A 14869-nucleotide genomic window follows, 5' to 3' on the forward strand; every position below is an offset into this window, starting at 1 on the left:
CATAGTAAGCGCTTAACAAATGCCAACATTATTATTATTTGCTTGTATCCACCCCAGCGCTTAGTACAGTGCCTGGGAGCAAACACCACCATTATTATTATTAGCGCTGAGCCCCAGGGGGCCTGCAAGTCTCCCATTCTGGAAGAACAATGGGAAACTGCCCCTTTAAGGGAAGATACCAACGCGCTCCCCGCGGGGGGGGGGAGGAAGAAGGCCCTTTCCAGATGATCGCACCCTGCAAAGTGCCTCGCAGCCGCCTCAGGCCCCGAGTGGCGTGTGACCATGGCCCAGTGACAGGGACAAAAGGTGCAGTCCTCCCTGTGGGATGGGGGCCAATGCTCCCCCGTCCGGACTGCGCCTCCCCACCAGCCCCAGCCCCTCGGACGCCTCACTCCCCAGGGCGGAAGAAAATGCAAAAAGCGTTAAATTGCGGAGAACCCTGCAAAAGAGGCGGCAACACGGTAGGTGCGAGAAAAAGGGGGGAGGCTTTGTCAGGGAGCTGGGGTGACCCGTCTGCAGGCTCAGCTTGCTTTGTGCAATTCAAAAGAGCTCGGGGGGAGGCAGGCCTCGTTGCAAAGTGCAGAAGGGGCCCGTGGCGGTAGCCTCGAGGTGGGGCGGGGGGGGGAGGCAGGAGTCGTCCGTCCCCCCCTCCCCCGCTTCTCTGGTCCTGTCCGGGCCTCCCCCACGGGAGGGCCCGAGTGGTGCATTCCGGCGCGCGTGCCCGGCCTCCCTCGGGTAGGCGCGCGCGGGCGCCGCCGGCCAATGGGGGAAGAGGCGCCGTCGTCCGGGGCGCGCGCCGCGGGCCCCGCTGAGCCAACGGGGCGCGCGCGGCCGGGGGGAGGGGGAGGGGGGGGCGCGCGCCGGCCTCTGACAGGCGGCGCGAGGCGTCCGATAATGGCGGCCGGCAGAGCCCGCGAGAAGGAGAAGCGGCGGCCCTGAGGTAAAGCCTGCCCGCGCCCGTCGCTTCCCGGACAGAAGCGATACCGGGGAGACCTGCCGGGCCCGGGGAGGCCGAGACGGGGAGAAGAAGAACCGCGTCCGCAGCCTCACACCCCACCGGCCCTGTCAGGGAAGAGGGGCCTGGGCCTGTCAGGACTGGTCAGGGCCTTGTCGGGCCCTGTCGGGGAAGGGACTTCCGGTCATGCCAAGGGAAGGGGCTTCCGGTCATGCCAAGGGAAGGGGCTTCGCGTCATGCCAAGGGAAGGGGCTTCCGGTCATGCCAAGGGAAGGAGCTTCCGGTCATGCCAAGGAAGGGGCCTCTGGTCATGCCAAGGGAAGGGGCTTCCCGTCATGCCAAGGAAGGGGCTTCCGGTCATGCCAAGGGAAGGGGCTTCCGGCCATGCCAAGGGAAGGGGCCCCCGGCCTCCATCCCCCTCCATCTCCCTCCATGCCCCCTACCTCCCCCAGCCCGAGCTGGGCAGCCCCGTCAGTGCCCACTGAAAGCCTGGGGGCGGGGGGCAAGGGGGTGCCCACCCCGGGCACCCCCCTTCCATCAATCAGGGGCATTTATGGAGTGTTTACCATGGGCAGAGCAGCAGCGTAGCTCAGTGGAAAGAGCCCGGGCTTGGGGAGTCAGAGGTCATGGGTTCGAATGCCGCTTCTGCCCCTGGGCAGCTGTGTGACTGTGGGCAAGTCACTTCACTGGGCCTCAGTTTCCTCATCTGTAAAATGGGGATTAACTGTGAGCCTCACGTGGGACAACCTGATGAGCCTGTATCTCCCCCAGCGTTTAGAACAGTGCTCTGCGCCTAGTAAGCGCTTAACAAATACCAACGTTATTATATTAAGCGCCTGGAAGAGGACAGCTGTGCCTTATAATGGTGGTATTTGTTAATAACAACAATAACAATGTTGGTGTTTAAGCGCTTACTAGGTGCAGAGCACTGTTCTAAGCGCTGGGAGAGATACAGGGTCATTAAGTTGTCCCACGTGAGGCTCAGAATCTAAATGCCCATTTTCCAGATTGAGGCACAGAGATGTGAAGTGACTTGCCCACAGTCACCCGGCTGACAAGTGGCAGAGCCGCTTGTTTTTCGGTGTTAAGGACTTACAGCGTGGCTCGGTGGAAAGAGCCCGGGCTTAGGAGTCAGAGGTTGCGGGTTCTAATCCCAGCTCTGGCTGCTGGGTGACTTTGGGCAAGTCACTTCACTTCTCGGTGCCTCGGTCCCCTCATCTGGAAAATGGGGATGAAGACTGTGAGCCCCACGTGGGCCAACCTGATTCCCTTGTCTCTACCCCAGTGCTTAGAACCGTGCTCGGCACGTAGTAAGCGCTTAACAAATACCAACATTATTATTCTTCAGTCAGTAGTATTTATGGAGCACTTACTGTGTGCAGAGCACTGTACTAAGCGCGTGGAATGGACAATTCGGCAACAGATAGAGACCATCCCTGCCCATTGACCGGGTTACAGTCTAATCGGGGGAGACAGATGGACACATTTTTACTATGTGTAAATGGTAAATAATGTGCACTTTACTATGTGCAAAGCACTGTTCTAAGCGCTGGGGTGGGATACAAGGTGATCAGATTGTCCCACCTGGGGCTCCCAGTCTTCATCCCCATTTGACAGATGAGGGAACCGAGGTCCAGAGCAGTGAAGCGACTTGCCCACAGTCACCCAGCTGATAAGCGGCAGTGTGGGGATTAGAACCCATGACCTCTGACTCCCAGGTCCAGCACTGAGCCACGCTGCTTCTCCTTTATGGCGGGAAGGGGTTAGGGGTACAACAACCTGGCCACTCTAGGGCTCTGGGTAATAAGCGTGGCTCAGTGGAAAGAGCCTGGGCTTGGGAGTCAGAGGTCATGGGTTCGAATGCCGGCTCCGCCACTTGTCAGCTGGGTGACTGTGGGCAAGTCACAACTTCTCTGGGACTCAGTTACCTCCTCTGTAAAATGGGGATTAAGACTGTGAACCTCAAGGGGGACAATCTGATTACCTTGTATCTCCCCCAGCGCTTCGAACAGTGCTCTGCACGTAGGAAGCGCTTAACAAATACCAACATTATTATTATTATTATTGTGGCATTTGTTAAGCTCTCACTCTCGGCCAAGCAGTGGGATGGATACAACGGAAGATCGGGCACCATCTTCTGGCCCGCCTAGGGGGCATAATCTAAGAGGGAGGGAGACTAGGTATCCCCATTTTTCAGATGCGGTAACTGAGGCACAGAGAGGTGAAGGGACTTGCCCCCACAGCAGGCAAGCGAGGGATCCAGGATTAGAAAGAGGTTTTCTGAGTCAGGCCTGTGTTCTTTCCACCAGGCCATGATGCCTCTCGGTTTAGCCTCCTAGGCCGAGCCCTCAGAGAAAGCCCCTGCCCACCCCTTCTGGGTGTTACATAAACAGCTGGGGTTTGAACCGCTCCCACCAGGAGTCAAGACTCTGGTGTTGATCACCGCTTGGCCCTTGACTTGCATCATCCGAACGAGTCATCTGGGCATTATCTTTTGCCCATGACCCAGGAGCTCAGATCTGGGCTATTTTTCGGCTGGCAAAACGCCGCCGTCGCGAAGACGGCATTTGGAGTGGGGCTGATTCCTGATTGATTTGCTTTAGGTCCCGTAGAGTGGCAAGCCGGTTTAGGATCAACCAAGTATCCGTTGTGTGCTTAATTGGGATAGTCCAACAGAAGCCAGACCAATAAATCAATCAGTGGTACTAATTGAGTGCTTATTATGCGTGGAGTATTGTACTAAGCGCTTGGGAGAGCACAATACAGCAGAATTAGCGGACGAGTTTCCCTGACGGTCATAAGCTTGCAATCTAGAGGGTAAATTCAAATTACAAAGAGCGGGAGCTGGAGGGGAAAAAAATGGTTAGATCAAAAAGTAGGTGCCGAAGTTTAGGTTGGACCCTTCTAGGTAGTTGGGGAGAATGGAAGAGTAGAGCAGCTCTCATAAGAAAGTCATCATCCTCAGTGGTATCTGAGTGTGTACTAGGTGCAAAGCATTGTACTAAGCGTCTGAGAGAGTACGCTGAGAAGCAGCGTGGCTCACTGGAAAGAGCGCGGGCTTTGGAGTCAGAGGTCATGGGTTCGAACCCCGGCTCTGCCACTTGTCAGCCGTGTGACTGTGGGCAAGTCACTTCTCGGTGCCTCAGTGACCTCATCTGTAAATTGGGGATGAAGACTGTGAGCCCCACGTGGGACAACCTGATTCCCCTGTGTCTACCCCAGCGCTTAGAACGGTGCTCGGCACATAGTAAGCGCTTAACAAATACCAACATTATTATTATTATTACAATGCAGCAGAGTTGTTCGGGACACATTCCCCGCCCACGGGGAGCTTCCAGTCTAGAGTCCCAGAGCAGCAGAAAATCTCTGGCAGAGCAAACGGTGGTATTTATTAAGTACTTTCTATGGGCGGAACACCTGGGAGAGTGCATGACAGTAGAGGTTTAGATACTATCCCTACCCTCAAGTAACTTACACTCAGGTGGGCTCGAACTAGGAGGTTGGAACTGGAAGATTCAGTAGCTTAAGCCAAAGAAAAAGAGGCAGGGAAGGGGGAAATTAGGCGTGCTCAGCTTCTAGCTGCTCCTTCGGGGTGTCCCAGCCTCATTTGGAAGGGTCATCCAATCATAAAAACAACTGTGGAAGAGAAGCAGTGTGGTTCAGTAGAAAGAGCCCGGGCTTGGGAGTCAGAGGTCATGGGTTCTAATCCCTCCTCCGCTGCTTGTCAGCTGTGTGACTTTGAGCAGGTCACTTCACTTCTCCGGGCCTCAGTTACCTCATCTGTAAAATGGGGTTTAGGACTGTGAGCCCCACGTGGGACAACCTGATTACCTTGTATCTTCCCCCCCCCCGCAGCGCTTAGAACAGTGCTTGGCACATAGTAAGTGCTTATCAAATGCCATCGTTATAAGGCTGTGGGTGCTACTGCTGCTTCCCGATTCCTCTCCCTTTCCCACCCCTGTGATCAGCTGCTACCGCTGGGCCTTCCCAAGATCTGACAGAGCGGAGCTAGCCTAGTTCACGACAACAGGGTTATATGAAGGTAGGGATGTGTCTGCTTACTCCATTACACTCTCCCAAATGTTTAGTACAGTGCTCTGAACACAATAAGCGCTCAGTAAACGCCATTAATTGATCGGTCGAAGGCAGCCTCTTGTTCGGAATTCTCTCGTGGCTTGCGGCCACTCTTTCTTATCCTTTTCTGGGGACACTCCTTGGGTTTTCCGGTCACTTCTGAGCCGTTTCTCACTTCTCCATCCGCTGCAGGTTATCTGGTATCGTCAGGTTGTGTTGGAGAGGCGCTGTATCGGGCGCTCCTTAGCTTGGGTAGGTCTGATCTTGCCCAAAATGCCCTGAAAAAGCCGTCTTTATTATTAAGCAAAGAAGGGAGGTAGAGTTATCACAGGGCATATTCACTGGCTGTCTGTTTAGAGAGGCCCCATCGCTTCCCCCCAAAAGAAAAATTCCACTTGAATGTCATTTGGGGATCCCTAGAAATCCGTGCCAGAGTCGAGGGAGAAAAATAGAAATGCGTAGAAGTTGGAGCAAAGGCCTGGGAATCAGAAGGTCAGGGGTTCTAATCCCAGCTCCGCCACTTGTCTGCTGTGTGGCCTTGGGCAAGTCGCTTCACTTCTCTGTGCCTCAGTTACCTCATCTGGAAAGTAGGGATTGAGACTGAGCCCCACGTGGGAGAGGGATCGCGTCCAACCCGATCTACTTCTGTCCACCCCAGCGCTTATTGCGATGCCTGGCACATAGTAAACACTTAACAAATAACACATTCAGAAATCTGTTTTTCCTCCTGTGGCACGGTTTGCTTTCCGTTCACTTTAAGGAAAACGACCGAGCGGTTTCGTGTTCCATGAATAGGCAGTTTCACTTTCAGGGGCTCCAGGACTGAGCTCCAGCCAAGTATGTGCAGCAGAACTTTATTCCGCTTCAGAGTGCCCCTTCGTGACCATCTCCAAAGCCGCCCCCCCGGAGGGAGACGGTTTCCCCACAGTCCCCCCCGGAGACAGCACATGGCATGGAATCAAGCAGTCTGGCCCGCCTGCATCAGGACCCCCTCCCAGGAGGGAACCGGGAGATGACAGCCCGTGGCGGGGGACGGGCGGGGGTACCCGGGGCACCCCCTGACCAGGAAGGATCCTCCACCTCACCGGCCCCTCTCTTAAACATCCCCAGGCGCCGGGACCTTGAAGATGGTGAGCAGCCAGCCGAAGTACGACCTAATCCGGGAGGTGGGCCGAGGAAGCTACGGCGTGGTGTACGAGGCGGTCGTCAGAAAGACCTCCGCCCGGGTGGCCGTGAAGAAAATCCGCTGCCACGCCCCGGAAAACGTCGAGCTGGCGCTGCGCGAATTCTGGGCGCTGAGCAGCATCAAGAGCCAGCACCCCAACGTCATCCACCTGGAGGAATGTATCCTGCAGAAAGACGGGATGGTGCAGAGGATGTCACACGGCTCCAGTTCTTCCCTCTACTTACAGGTACGGAATAACCGGGATAACCACAGAGTGCTCTGTGGGGAGGTGGGGCTGGCGGGGGGGGTGGGAGAGAAAAAGAGAGGGCAGGAGCATCGGGTGCGAGCCTGTAAGGAAGCTGCATGGCCCAGAGGGAGAGAGCACAGGTCTGGTAGTCAGAAGTGCTGAGTTCTAATCCCAGCTCCGCCCCTTGCCTGCTTGCTGTGTGACCTGGGGTAAGTCACTTCACTTCTCTGGGCCTCAGCTTCCTCATCTGTGAAATGGGGATCCAATACCCGTTCACCCTCCTATTTAGACTGTGAGCCCCACGTGGGACTGGGTCCGTGCCCAACCTGATCTAACCCCAGCCCTGAGAACAGTGCTTGACACATAGTAAGCGCTTAACAGATATCATTAAAAGAATAGTCATCATAATAGTACCGAGTTCGGAGTAGTAATAATAATAATAATAATGTTGGTATTTGTTAAGCGCTTACTATGTGCCGAGCACTGTTCTAAGCGCTGGGGTAGATACAGGGTAATCAGGTTGTCCCACGTGAGGCTCACAGTTAATCCCCATTTGACAGATGAGGTCACTGAGGCACAGAGACGTTAGGCAGAGGGTTGGGTGGACCGTTTCGTAGGTCCGGTTTCGATCTGGTGGATCCCTGGTCAGTCAGTCGTACTTATGGAGCTCTTACTGCCTGCAGAGCATTGTACTAAGCGCTTGGTAGAGAACACTACAGCAATACAGGGACCCATTTCCTGTCCACAACAAGCTGACAATCTAGAGAGAGCTTTTCTGAGTTGTAGCCTCCTCGTGCCCCGACAAGACTAGCTTGCAGTAACAGTGCTATTTATTAAGTGCTTCTTCCCCCCCAGGTGGTCGGGCTGAAAGCTGGGGTACAGCGTGGCTCAGCGGAAAGAGCACGGGCTTTGGAGTCAGAGGTCATGGGTTCGAATCCCGGCTCGGCCACTTGTCAGCTGTGTGACTTTGGGCAAGTCACTTAACTTCTCAGTGCCTCAGTTACCTCATCTGTAAAATGGGGATGAAGACTGTGAGCCCCACGTGGGACAACCTGATTCCCCTGTGTTTACCCCAGCGCTTAGAACAGTGCTCGGCACATAGTAAGCGCTTAACAAATACCAACATTATTATTATTATTATTAGAGGCTAATCAGGCTCAGGCCCACTCCACATGGACCACACCAAGTGGAGGGGGGAGAGGTGTTGTGCCCAGTGTACAGGTGAGAAAACTGAGGCCCAGAGGTGACAAGCCCAGGGTCACTCGGCAAGGCTGGCATTAGAACCAAGGCATCTTGACTCCCCGGCCCGTGCCCTGTCCATCCTGAGACAAGGGGAGGGCTGGGCCGCAGGGGACAATCCCAGCGGAGCTCCTTCCCAGGGTTCTCCCCCCGACCCCGTGATTCCCGTCCACTTCCCCGGCTTCGGCGTGGCTCGGTGCTTGAGCCCCTTTTTTAGAAATTTGGAAGCCTGGGTTAATCCCGGGAGATCGACGGACAAGGTTGATGGCCCCCCTCAGGGAGCGTCCCGAGGCCCAGACGTCCCAGCACCTTCGAACTGCTGAACTGACCCAGGCCGGTTAACTGAGCTCGAACTGCTTGTTCAGAGAGAGATTTTCAACCGCCAGCCGAGTTTGGGAAAAGGAAGGGACTCTCTTGGAGGAGAAGATCCTTTGGGAATCCGGTCGGGAGTCCCCCAATTTACTGACAGTGGGGGAGGGGGAGAAGAGGACCAAAGTCTGTTTTTCAAACAACCGGGAACCTTTGGCGAGCTAGCCAGAGAGCAAAAGCAAACACCGTCACCTGGGCAAATAGAAAGTCGCATGGCGCAATGGGGTGTCAACACAGCAGGGGCACACGGTGTCTCCCCCGATCCCGTCGCTCGTTTCGGCTTCCACGCGTCGAGGGGCCTCGCCCGGAGAAACGGGTCGGTGAGAAGGCCGTCCAGACTCGTCGCATGCTTCCCAGACCCTCGGGGGGGGGGGCTCTCAGGAATTGTGGGAAGTGATCTGACCCAGTGATTTCCCCCTCCCTCAGCCCCGGGGCAGAGCTCGCCCCGGGATTTAAAGGCCCCGAAGCGCCGGCCTTCGGAGCCCGGCCCCTGCCCTATCAGGATGGTGGAGAGGAGATCACTCCTGTGTTCTTCCCCAAAGGCCGGGCGCCTCTTGGGTCTCCGCAGACCTCTCCCGAGGCGCCCCTTGGTTCATTCGAGCATCTTTAGGGCTTGAGCAGGACGCAGGAGGAAGGGGCTGCCATCAAGGAAGGGCACCGATAACGTCTACCCCTCCGGCGGTGCGGTGCCGAGCAGTCTCTGCCCGGGTCTTTTCCGACCCCACCGGCCTCCATTCGCCAGAACCAAAGGAGGCCCGATTTTGGGAAAGGAGCTTGTTTTGGCGGGGCTCCATACCCTAGCCGGGCAGCTGCAGACCGGGATGTGAGCTCCCTTTTTTCTCCTCCCGTCCGTTCATCTCCGCCGTGCCACAGCGCTTGCTGGGAAGTGGAGACAAAAGGGCAGAGGGCAATCCAATCCCGAAGACTGACTGTCATCCACAGCAGCGGGAGATGCTGCCTTGGACATCTCGAGAAGCAGCACGGCGTGAGGGGCAGCCTGACTTAGTGGATAGAGCACGGGCCTGGGAGTCAGAGGATCATGGGTTCTAATCCCTGCTCCACCACTTGTCTGCTGGGTGACCTTGGCCAAGTCACTTCACTTCTCTGGGCCTCACTGCCCTCATCTGTAAAATGGGGATTGAGACTGTGAGTCCCACGTGGGACAGGGACCGTGTCCAGCCCTATTTGTTTTGTATCCAGCCCAGCGCTTAGTACAGTACCTGGCACATAGTAAGTGCTTAGCAAATACAGTAATAATTGTTATTATTATTATTAAGGGCCAGGGTCAGATGAGGAAGTGGCATTTCATCCAGAGGTGAAAAAAGGTCGCTCACTTGGCCAGTCGTCCAGTTTCTCTGCCACTTAGTAGCTAGCTGGACTAAAACGTGGCCTGAAGAACGGTTTTCTAGCGTCACTGCCCAAAATGTCAGGCTGCCGCAGTCTAGGTGGGCAGCTTGTTTTTTCACTGAGGGATTGTGCTGTGGGGTCAGAGGGGGTTGGAAGGGATGCTTCCGACACATCCAGGCCCGGTGCCTTCCCTACCCTAGAACGGCAACCACCGAAAGGGCTGAACCGGGTCCCCTGGGAAGCAGCTTGGCCTAGTGGCAAGAGAACGGGCTTGGGCGTCAGAGACCGTGGGTTCTAGTCCCAGCTCCGCCACTTTTCTGCTCCGTGACCTTGGGTGAGTCACGTAATTTCTCTGTTACCTCATCTGCAAAATGGCGATCAAGACTGTGATTCCCAGGTGGGGCAGGGACTGTGTCCAGCCTGATGCCCTTGTATCTACTCCAGTGCTTAGAACAGTGCTTGGCACATAGTAAGTGCTTAACAAATACCGTAATTGTCGTCGTTATCATCCAGGGCAGGATTTTTTCATCCTCCGTTGGCAGACACGCGAGGACTCCTTGGCCTCCCAGATTTGGGACGGAAAGGCCAAAGCGTGGGGCATAAAGTCATGCTCCCCCCCAACGCACCCTGGGGATTGAGCAGACATCAGAGAGCATCTCCATTTCGCCCGCAGAAGTGGAGCCGGCCGGTAGGGTCACCAACCTCGGATCGGTCGGGCAGCTGGGGTCACCGGTGTCTCAGCCGGGTCCCTGCCACCGTAATGGCTGGGTCCTGCCCGTGACCCTCCTTGCCCCTGCAGGGTGCGAGCATCATGGCGATAACAATAGTCATAATACTAATAATAGCGGTATTTATTAAGTTTTACTACTATGTGCCGTAGTAAGTGCTAGGGTAGATACGAGCAGATCACGTCGGACACAGTCCCTGTCCCATGTGGGCTCACATCCCCATTGCACAGATGAGGGATCCGAGGTACAGGGAAGTGAAGTGACCTGACTAAGGTCACACAGCAGACAAGCGGTGGAGCCCACCCACGGCAAAATGGTGCAGGCAGAGCCTGGCTCGTGTTCCAAGAGGGCCGGACGCTTCTAGTGCTCGGGTTCAGTGACCCAGTTGAGCTGAGAAGGACGGGCGATTAAGAAACGGAGGTAGTCTGGGTGGGGTGTCTTTCCCAGTAAAGCGTGGGCAGCACGTTCCGTGCCCTGTTCGGCCAGGGACCCGACATCCGCGTGCCCTCATAGCCTGTGCCTCTCCTGCCGGGCTCTAGGTATAGCCGAGGGATGTGACCAGCCCCAAGCGCTACCTCAGCCCTAGAGTTCCTGGGGCAGGTCCAGGGGCACAGTCAGGGATGCCCAACTCCAGACCCCCGGGCCGGTTCCCCCCAAGCAGTCCCCGGGCTGAGTTTGGGCCGGCCCCGGGCATCAGACTGAGCCCAAGTGTGCATCCTCTGTGGGAGGCTTCTCCTCCAGGGGCAAGAGTGGAAGGTTCTGCCCCTGGAGTCTGCGCAGAGAGGGAAGGGGGGCACTTCCGGCAGCCACACACGTCTCTCGGGGCCCAGCCAAAGCCCCAGCTAACCGCCGGCCGGATCTCGCTGCTGGCGTTCGATCTCCGCCTGCAAGCCGGGAGCCCAGAGGGTGGGTGAGCGGGTGGGTGGGCGACTGGCAGGACCGGGCCGGCAACCCGGGGCTCTCCAGAGCCCGCGCCTCTCCCTAGAAATGACCCGCCTTCCCTCTCAGGTAGCCCTCGGCGGGAGAGAGGCCCGTGGAGGGCGGCGGAACTCTATCGAGCCCTCCGAGTGAATAGAACAGAGGAGGAAGAATCGGTCGGTTTGGCCTGGGTGTTTGGGGACTTTACCGGGCCCCGGGCCCGTGCCCGAACCGCGTCTCCCGGATTGGCGGCTGAAACCCCCTCTGTTCTGTTTTCCCCGGCGGCAGCTGGTAGAGACGTCGCTCAAAGGAGAGATCGCCTTCGACCCCAGGAGCGCCTACTACCTGTGGTTCGTGATGGACTTCTGTGACGGAGGGACATGAACGAGTTTCTGCTGTCGCGGAAACCCAACCGCAAAACCAACACCAGCTTCATGCTGCAGCTGAGCAGCGCCCTGGCCTTCCTGCACAGGAACCAGATCATCCACCGCGACCTCAAGCCGGACAACATCCTCATCTCCCAGAGCCGGGCGGACTCCAGCGACTCGGAGCCGACGCTCAAGGTGGCCGACTTCGGGCTGAGCAAGGTCTGTTCCTCCGCCTCCGGGCAGAACCCGGAGGAGCCGGTCAGCGTGAACAAGTGCTTCCTGTCGACGGCCTGCGCACGGACTTCTACATGGCCCCGAGGTGTGGGAGGGTCACTACACGGCCAAAGCGGACATCTTCGCCCTGGGGATCATCATCTGGGCCATGGTGGAGAGAATCACGTTCGTGGACACCGAGACCAAGAAGGAGCTCCTGGGCAGCTACGTGAGGCAGGGGGGCGAGATCGTCCCCGTCGGGGAGGCCCTCCTGGAGAACCCCAAGATGGAACTGCTCATCCCCGTCAAGAAGAAGTCGATGAACGCCCAGATGAGGCAGCTGATCAAGGAGATGCTGGGCCGCCAACCCCCAGGACCGGCCGGACGCTTTCGAGCTGGAGCTCCGTCTAGTCCAGATCGCCTTCAAGAGAGCGGCTGGGACACGTGACGGCCGGGTCGCGTGACGGTAGAGCCCCCCCCCGCCCCGCCCAGGCCGGTCCGGTCGTGTGACGTCGGACGCCCCAGCCCCCGTCGAACGGGCTGACGATAGGGGTGAAGCCAAACTCCGCCTCCGGAGGGTCGAGTCGGCACGGCGGGGTGTTCTCTCTTTTGGTTTTGTCTCTCGATCTCGTTGCGGACCATCCACCCGTACACATTGGCCATTTTGCCCCCAGGACGTCGACGAGGGAATCCCCCCGAAGCGTTCCGCCTAAGGCGTGTAAATAGAAACGACCCCCCGGGAGGCCGCCTGAGGAAAGACAGGAGAGCGCCCCCCCGCTTCCTGGGAACAGAGCCCGAAGGATCTTCCACATTCCGCTTCCCCGTTGGTTCCCTGTCTGGTCCTCCCGCGGAAGAGAGTTGCATGCTGGCAATGCAGAACACGGGTCTCCGGGAGACGACAGACCCGCCTGTACATATTTGTGGATAAGTCGGCCCGGGGATGTGGGCACTGCGCATTCCCCAGGAAGAAAATGCCACTTCTGTTTAAGTTATTTGCCGTGGTGCCGTGGTGAGGCGTTTGGGATTTGCTGGTGAATTCGGGATGGCCCACCCACCGCCCGCTAAATGAAATTATTCTGAGTTTTTATTCTAGAGTCCCGAAGGATTTTGGAGGGGCTGAAAGGTCCAGATCCCCGGACACAGATGAATACGAAAGAGCTGCAAGGTCTCCGGACAGGCCAGAGGGACCTCTCGCTGCTCGGCCTGCCGGAGAGCGAGGGAGTTGAATTTCAGAATCCGGCATCCGGGGCTGTGAGAGGAGGGGAGGGGTGCGGAGGTTAGGTAGGAGGCCGGCCAGGCTATTAATCATTCAGCCCGACTCTCTTTTGGGTAACCGGACACTTGTTTAGCCGATTAGACCCAGAGCCCGTCTTCACCCGTGGGCCCACGATCAGGCCGAAACCAGATCGCTGGAAAGTGGTCACCCCGGCGAAACGGGCAGGTGAAGCCCTTCCAGGTCCCGATGCCACGACCCGGGGACCTGAAAACATTTCCGGAGGTGCCTCCGGGGGAGGCGGAACCCCGAAATGGCCCCGCTCCGTCTTACCCCTCCCCCCGCCCCTTTTCCCTGGTCCCTTCTCTCGTTCCCCCTTTGGGTCTCCTCTGTTCCAGCTGGCGCTGCCGCTCTTTGGTGAACCGGCGATCGAGGCTTCCCGCCGCCTCCGTCAAGGAAGCCCCTTCCCCTAGCCGGGGAGGGCAGCGGGAGGCGCGCGTTGGGAACTGAGCCAGCGCACCACATCGCTCAAGCGGCACCCAGCCGACTCTAGCCCGCCACTTGGTCGACCGATAACATCGTCAGGGAACGACTGTTGGGGTTTGGGGGTCGCTTTCGTTTTAACTCCAGAAGCGACGGGGTTGACTCTTGGCGCTAGGTAACCCGTATCTAACGAAAGGGAGCCGTCCCAGAGCACACTACTAGTCTTTTAAGATGGGCTCGGGACCCGTCGGTGGTTGAGTCGGTCTTCGGAAGGCTTTGCTGTCCTAGGATAAGGATGTCGTAAAGGGATTTATCGGAAGGTGAAAGTGAACTTTAGTTTTGTCTTGTTTCCCCCGTTCTTTTTCAACTTCCGGAAGTTCTTAAGGACTTCCTCCCCAACCACCCATTTACCTGAAGTGGGCTCTGGTCTTGTGGTTGGAACAAGGCCCGGGAGCCGAAAGCATGGAGCTTTCAGGCATTTGTTCAGCGCTTCCTTTGCTCAGTGCACTGTACTAAGCACCGGGGTAGATGATATAAGCAGATCGGACACGGGTCCCTGTCCCACGTGGAACTCGCAGTTCGGGAAGGAGAAGCGGGGACTTATTCCCATTTCGACAGATGAAGAAACTGATGCCCAGAGAAGTTAAGGTGACTCACCCGGGGTCACTCAGAGGGCAGGCGGCGGAGCCAGGATTATCACCCAGCTCTCCTGACTCCCAGGCCCGTGCTCTTTCCGCTAGGCCTCGTGGCTTCGGAGCAGATGCGAGGTTCGGAGCAGTGAGCTTTGAATCCACCCCAACGAGCCCATCCGTTTGGAAGGACGGAGTGGTTGGCTTCTGTCGTCTCTTTAAATCAGTTCGAGGGACAGACTGGAAACGTCCGCGCCGTGCGTGCACCTGGGGCCGTTTCCCCATTTCTGGCCGGGAAGTCTTGAGGAGAATTTATCCTGTCCGAGAGTCCCCGAGCCAGGCTCGGCACCCGACTCCCGTCGCCAGCCCCTTCAGACCTCCTCTCCCCCGACGTGGAGGGATGTTTTTAGCGCGTTAGTTAAATTTGGAACGTGTTTCCCTGTGTTCAGAGATGACCCTGGTACGTAGCAACGGGCTTTCCTCCTGGGACGCAAAAGGTAGTCCTTGGAAACTTCCTGGTAGTTTAAGATAGAATCAGAACCGAGGCAGGAATGAGAGTCATTTTTATTGGTCTCCAATGAAGATGCCTGAGTCTTAGGAGAGACTTCTGGACTGACTCACAGAGGCCTGACCTCAAACCTCTTGGTGATAGCGATGGTATTTATCGAGCCTCCCGGGGGCTCGGTGCGCTGAATTGAAGTGCACCAGAAGCACTAAACACATTCCCTGCCACAAAGAGCTTCCACTCCGAACGGGGGTGACTGTTACGGAAATCTTTTCCCAGAAATCCAGAATAAGCAATCGCGGATAACGGTGGCTACAGGCGAGGGCAGAGGGACGTATGAATTCATCTAGCGGGGTTGACGCGGCCCACGTCGAACCTGCGGAGACCCGAGATCGAACGTGGTATAAAGGACCGGC

The 14869-nt window shown here is 57.1% G+C and overlaps 1 protein-coding gene across 1 annotated transcript; it reads left to right on the forward strand.

Annotated features, from left to right (window-relative positions):
- Positions 1-211: 211 nt before the first annotated feature.
- Positions 212-12132, forward strand: LOC114817167 (serine/threonine-protein kinase PDIK1L-like). Its single transcript, XM_029080294.2, is given in 7 exon segments — positions 212-461; positions 6140-6441; positions 11331-11415; positions 11418-11702; positions 11705-11719; positions 11722-11981; positions 11983-12132. Coding segments are annotated over 7 exon segments (1188 nt in total). The 5' UTR covers positions 212-325; the 3' UTR covers positions 12088-12132.
- Positions 12133-14869: the final 2737 nt, after the last annotated feature.

This window comes from Ornithorhynchus anatinus, chromosome 16, assembly GCF_004115215.2.
Source record: "Ornithorhynchus anatinus isolate Pmale09 chromosome 16, mOrnAna1.pri.v4, whole genome shotgun sequence".
In the NCBI taxonomy this organism is placed as follows: Eukaryota; Metazoa; Chordata; class Mammalia; order Monotremata; family Ornithorhynchidae; genus Ornithorhynchus; species Ornithorhynchus anatinus.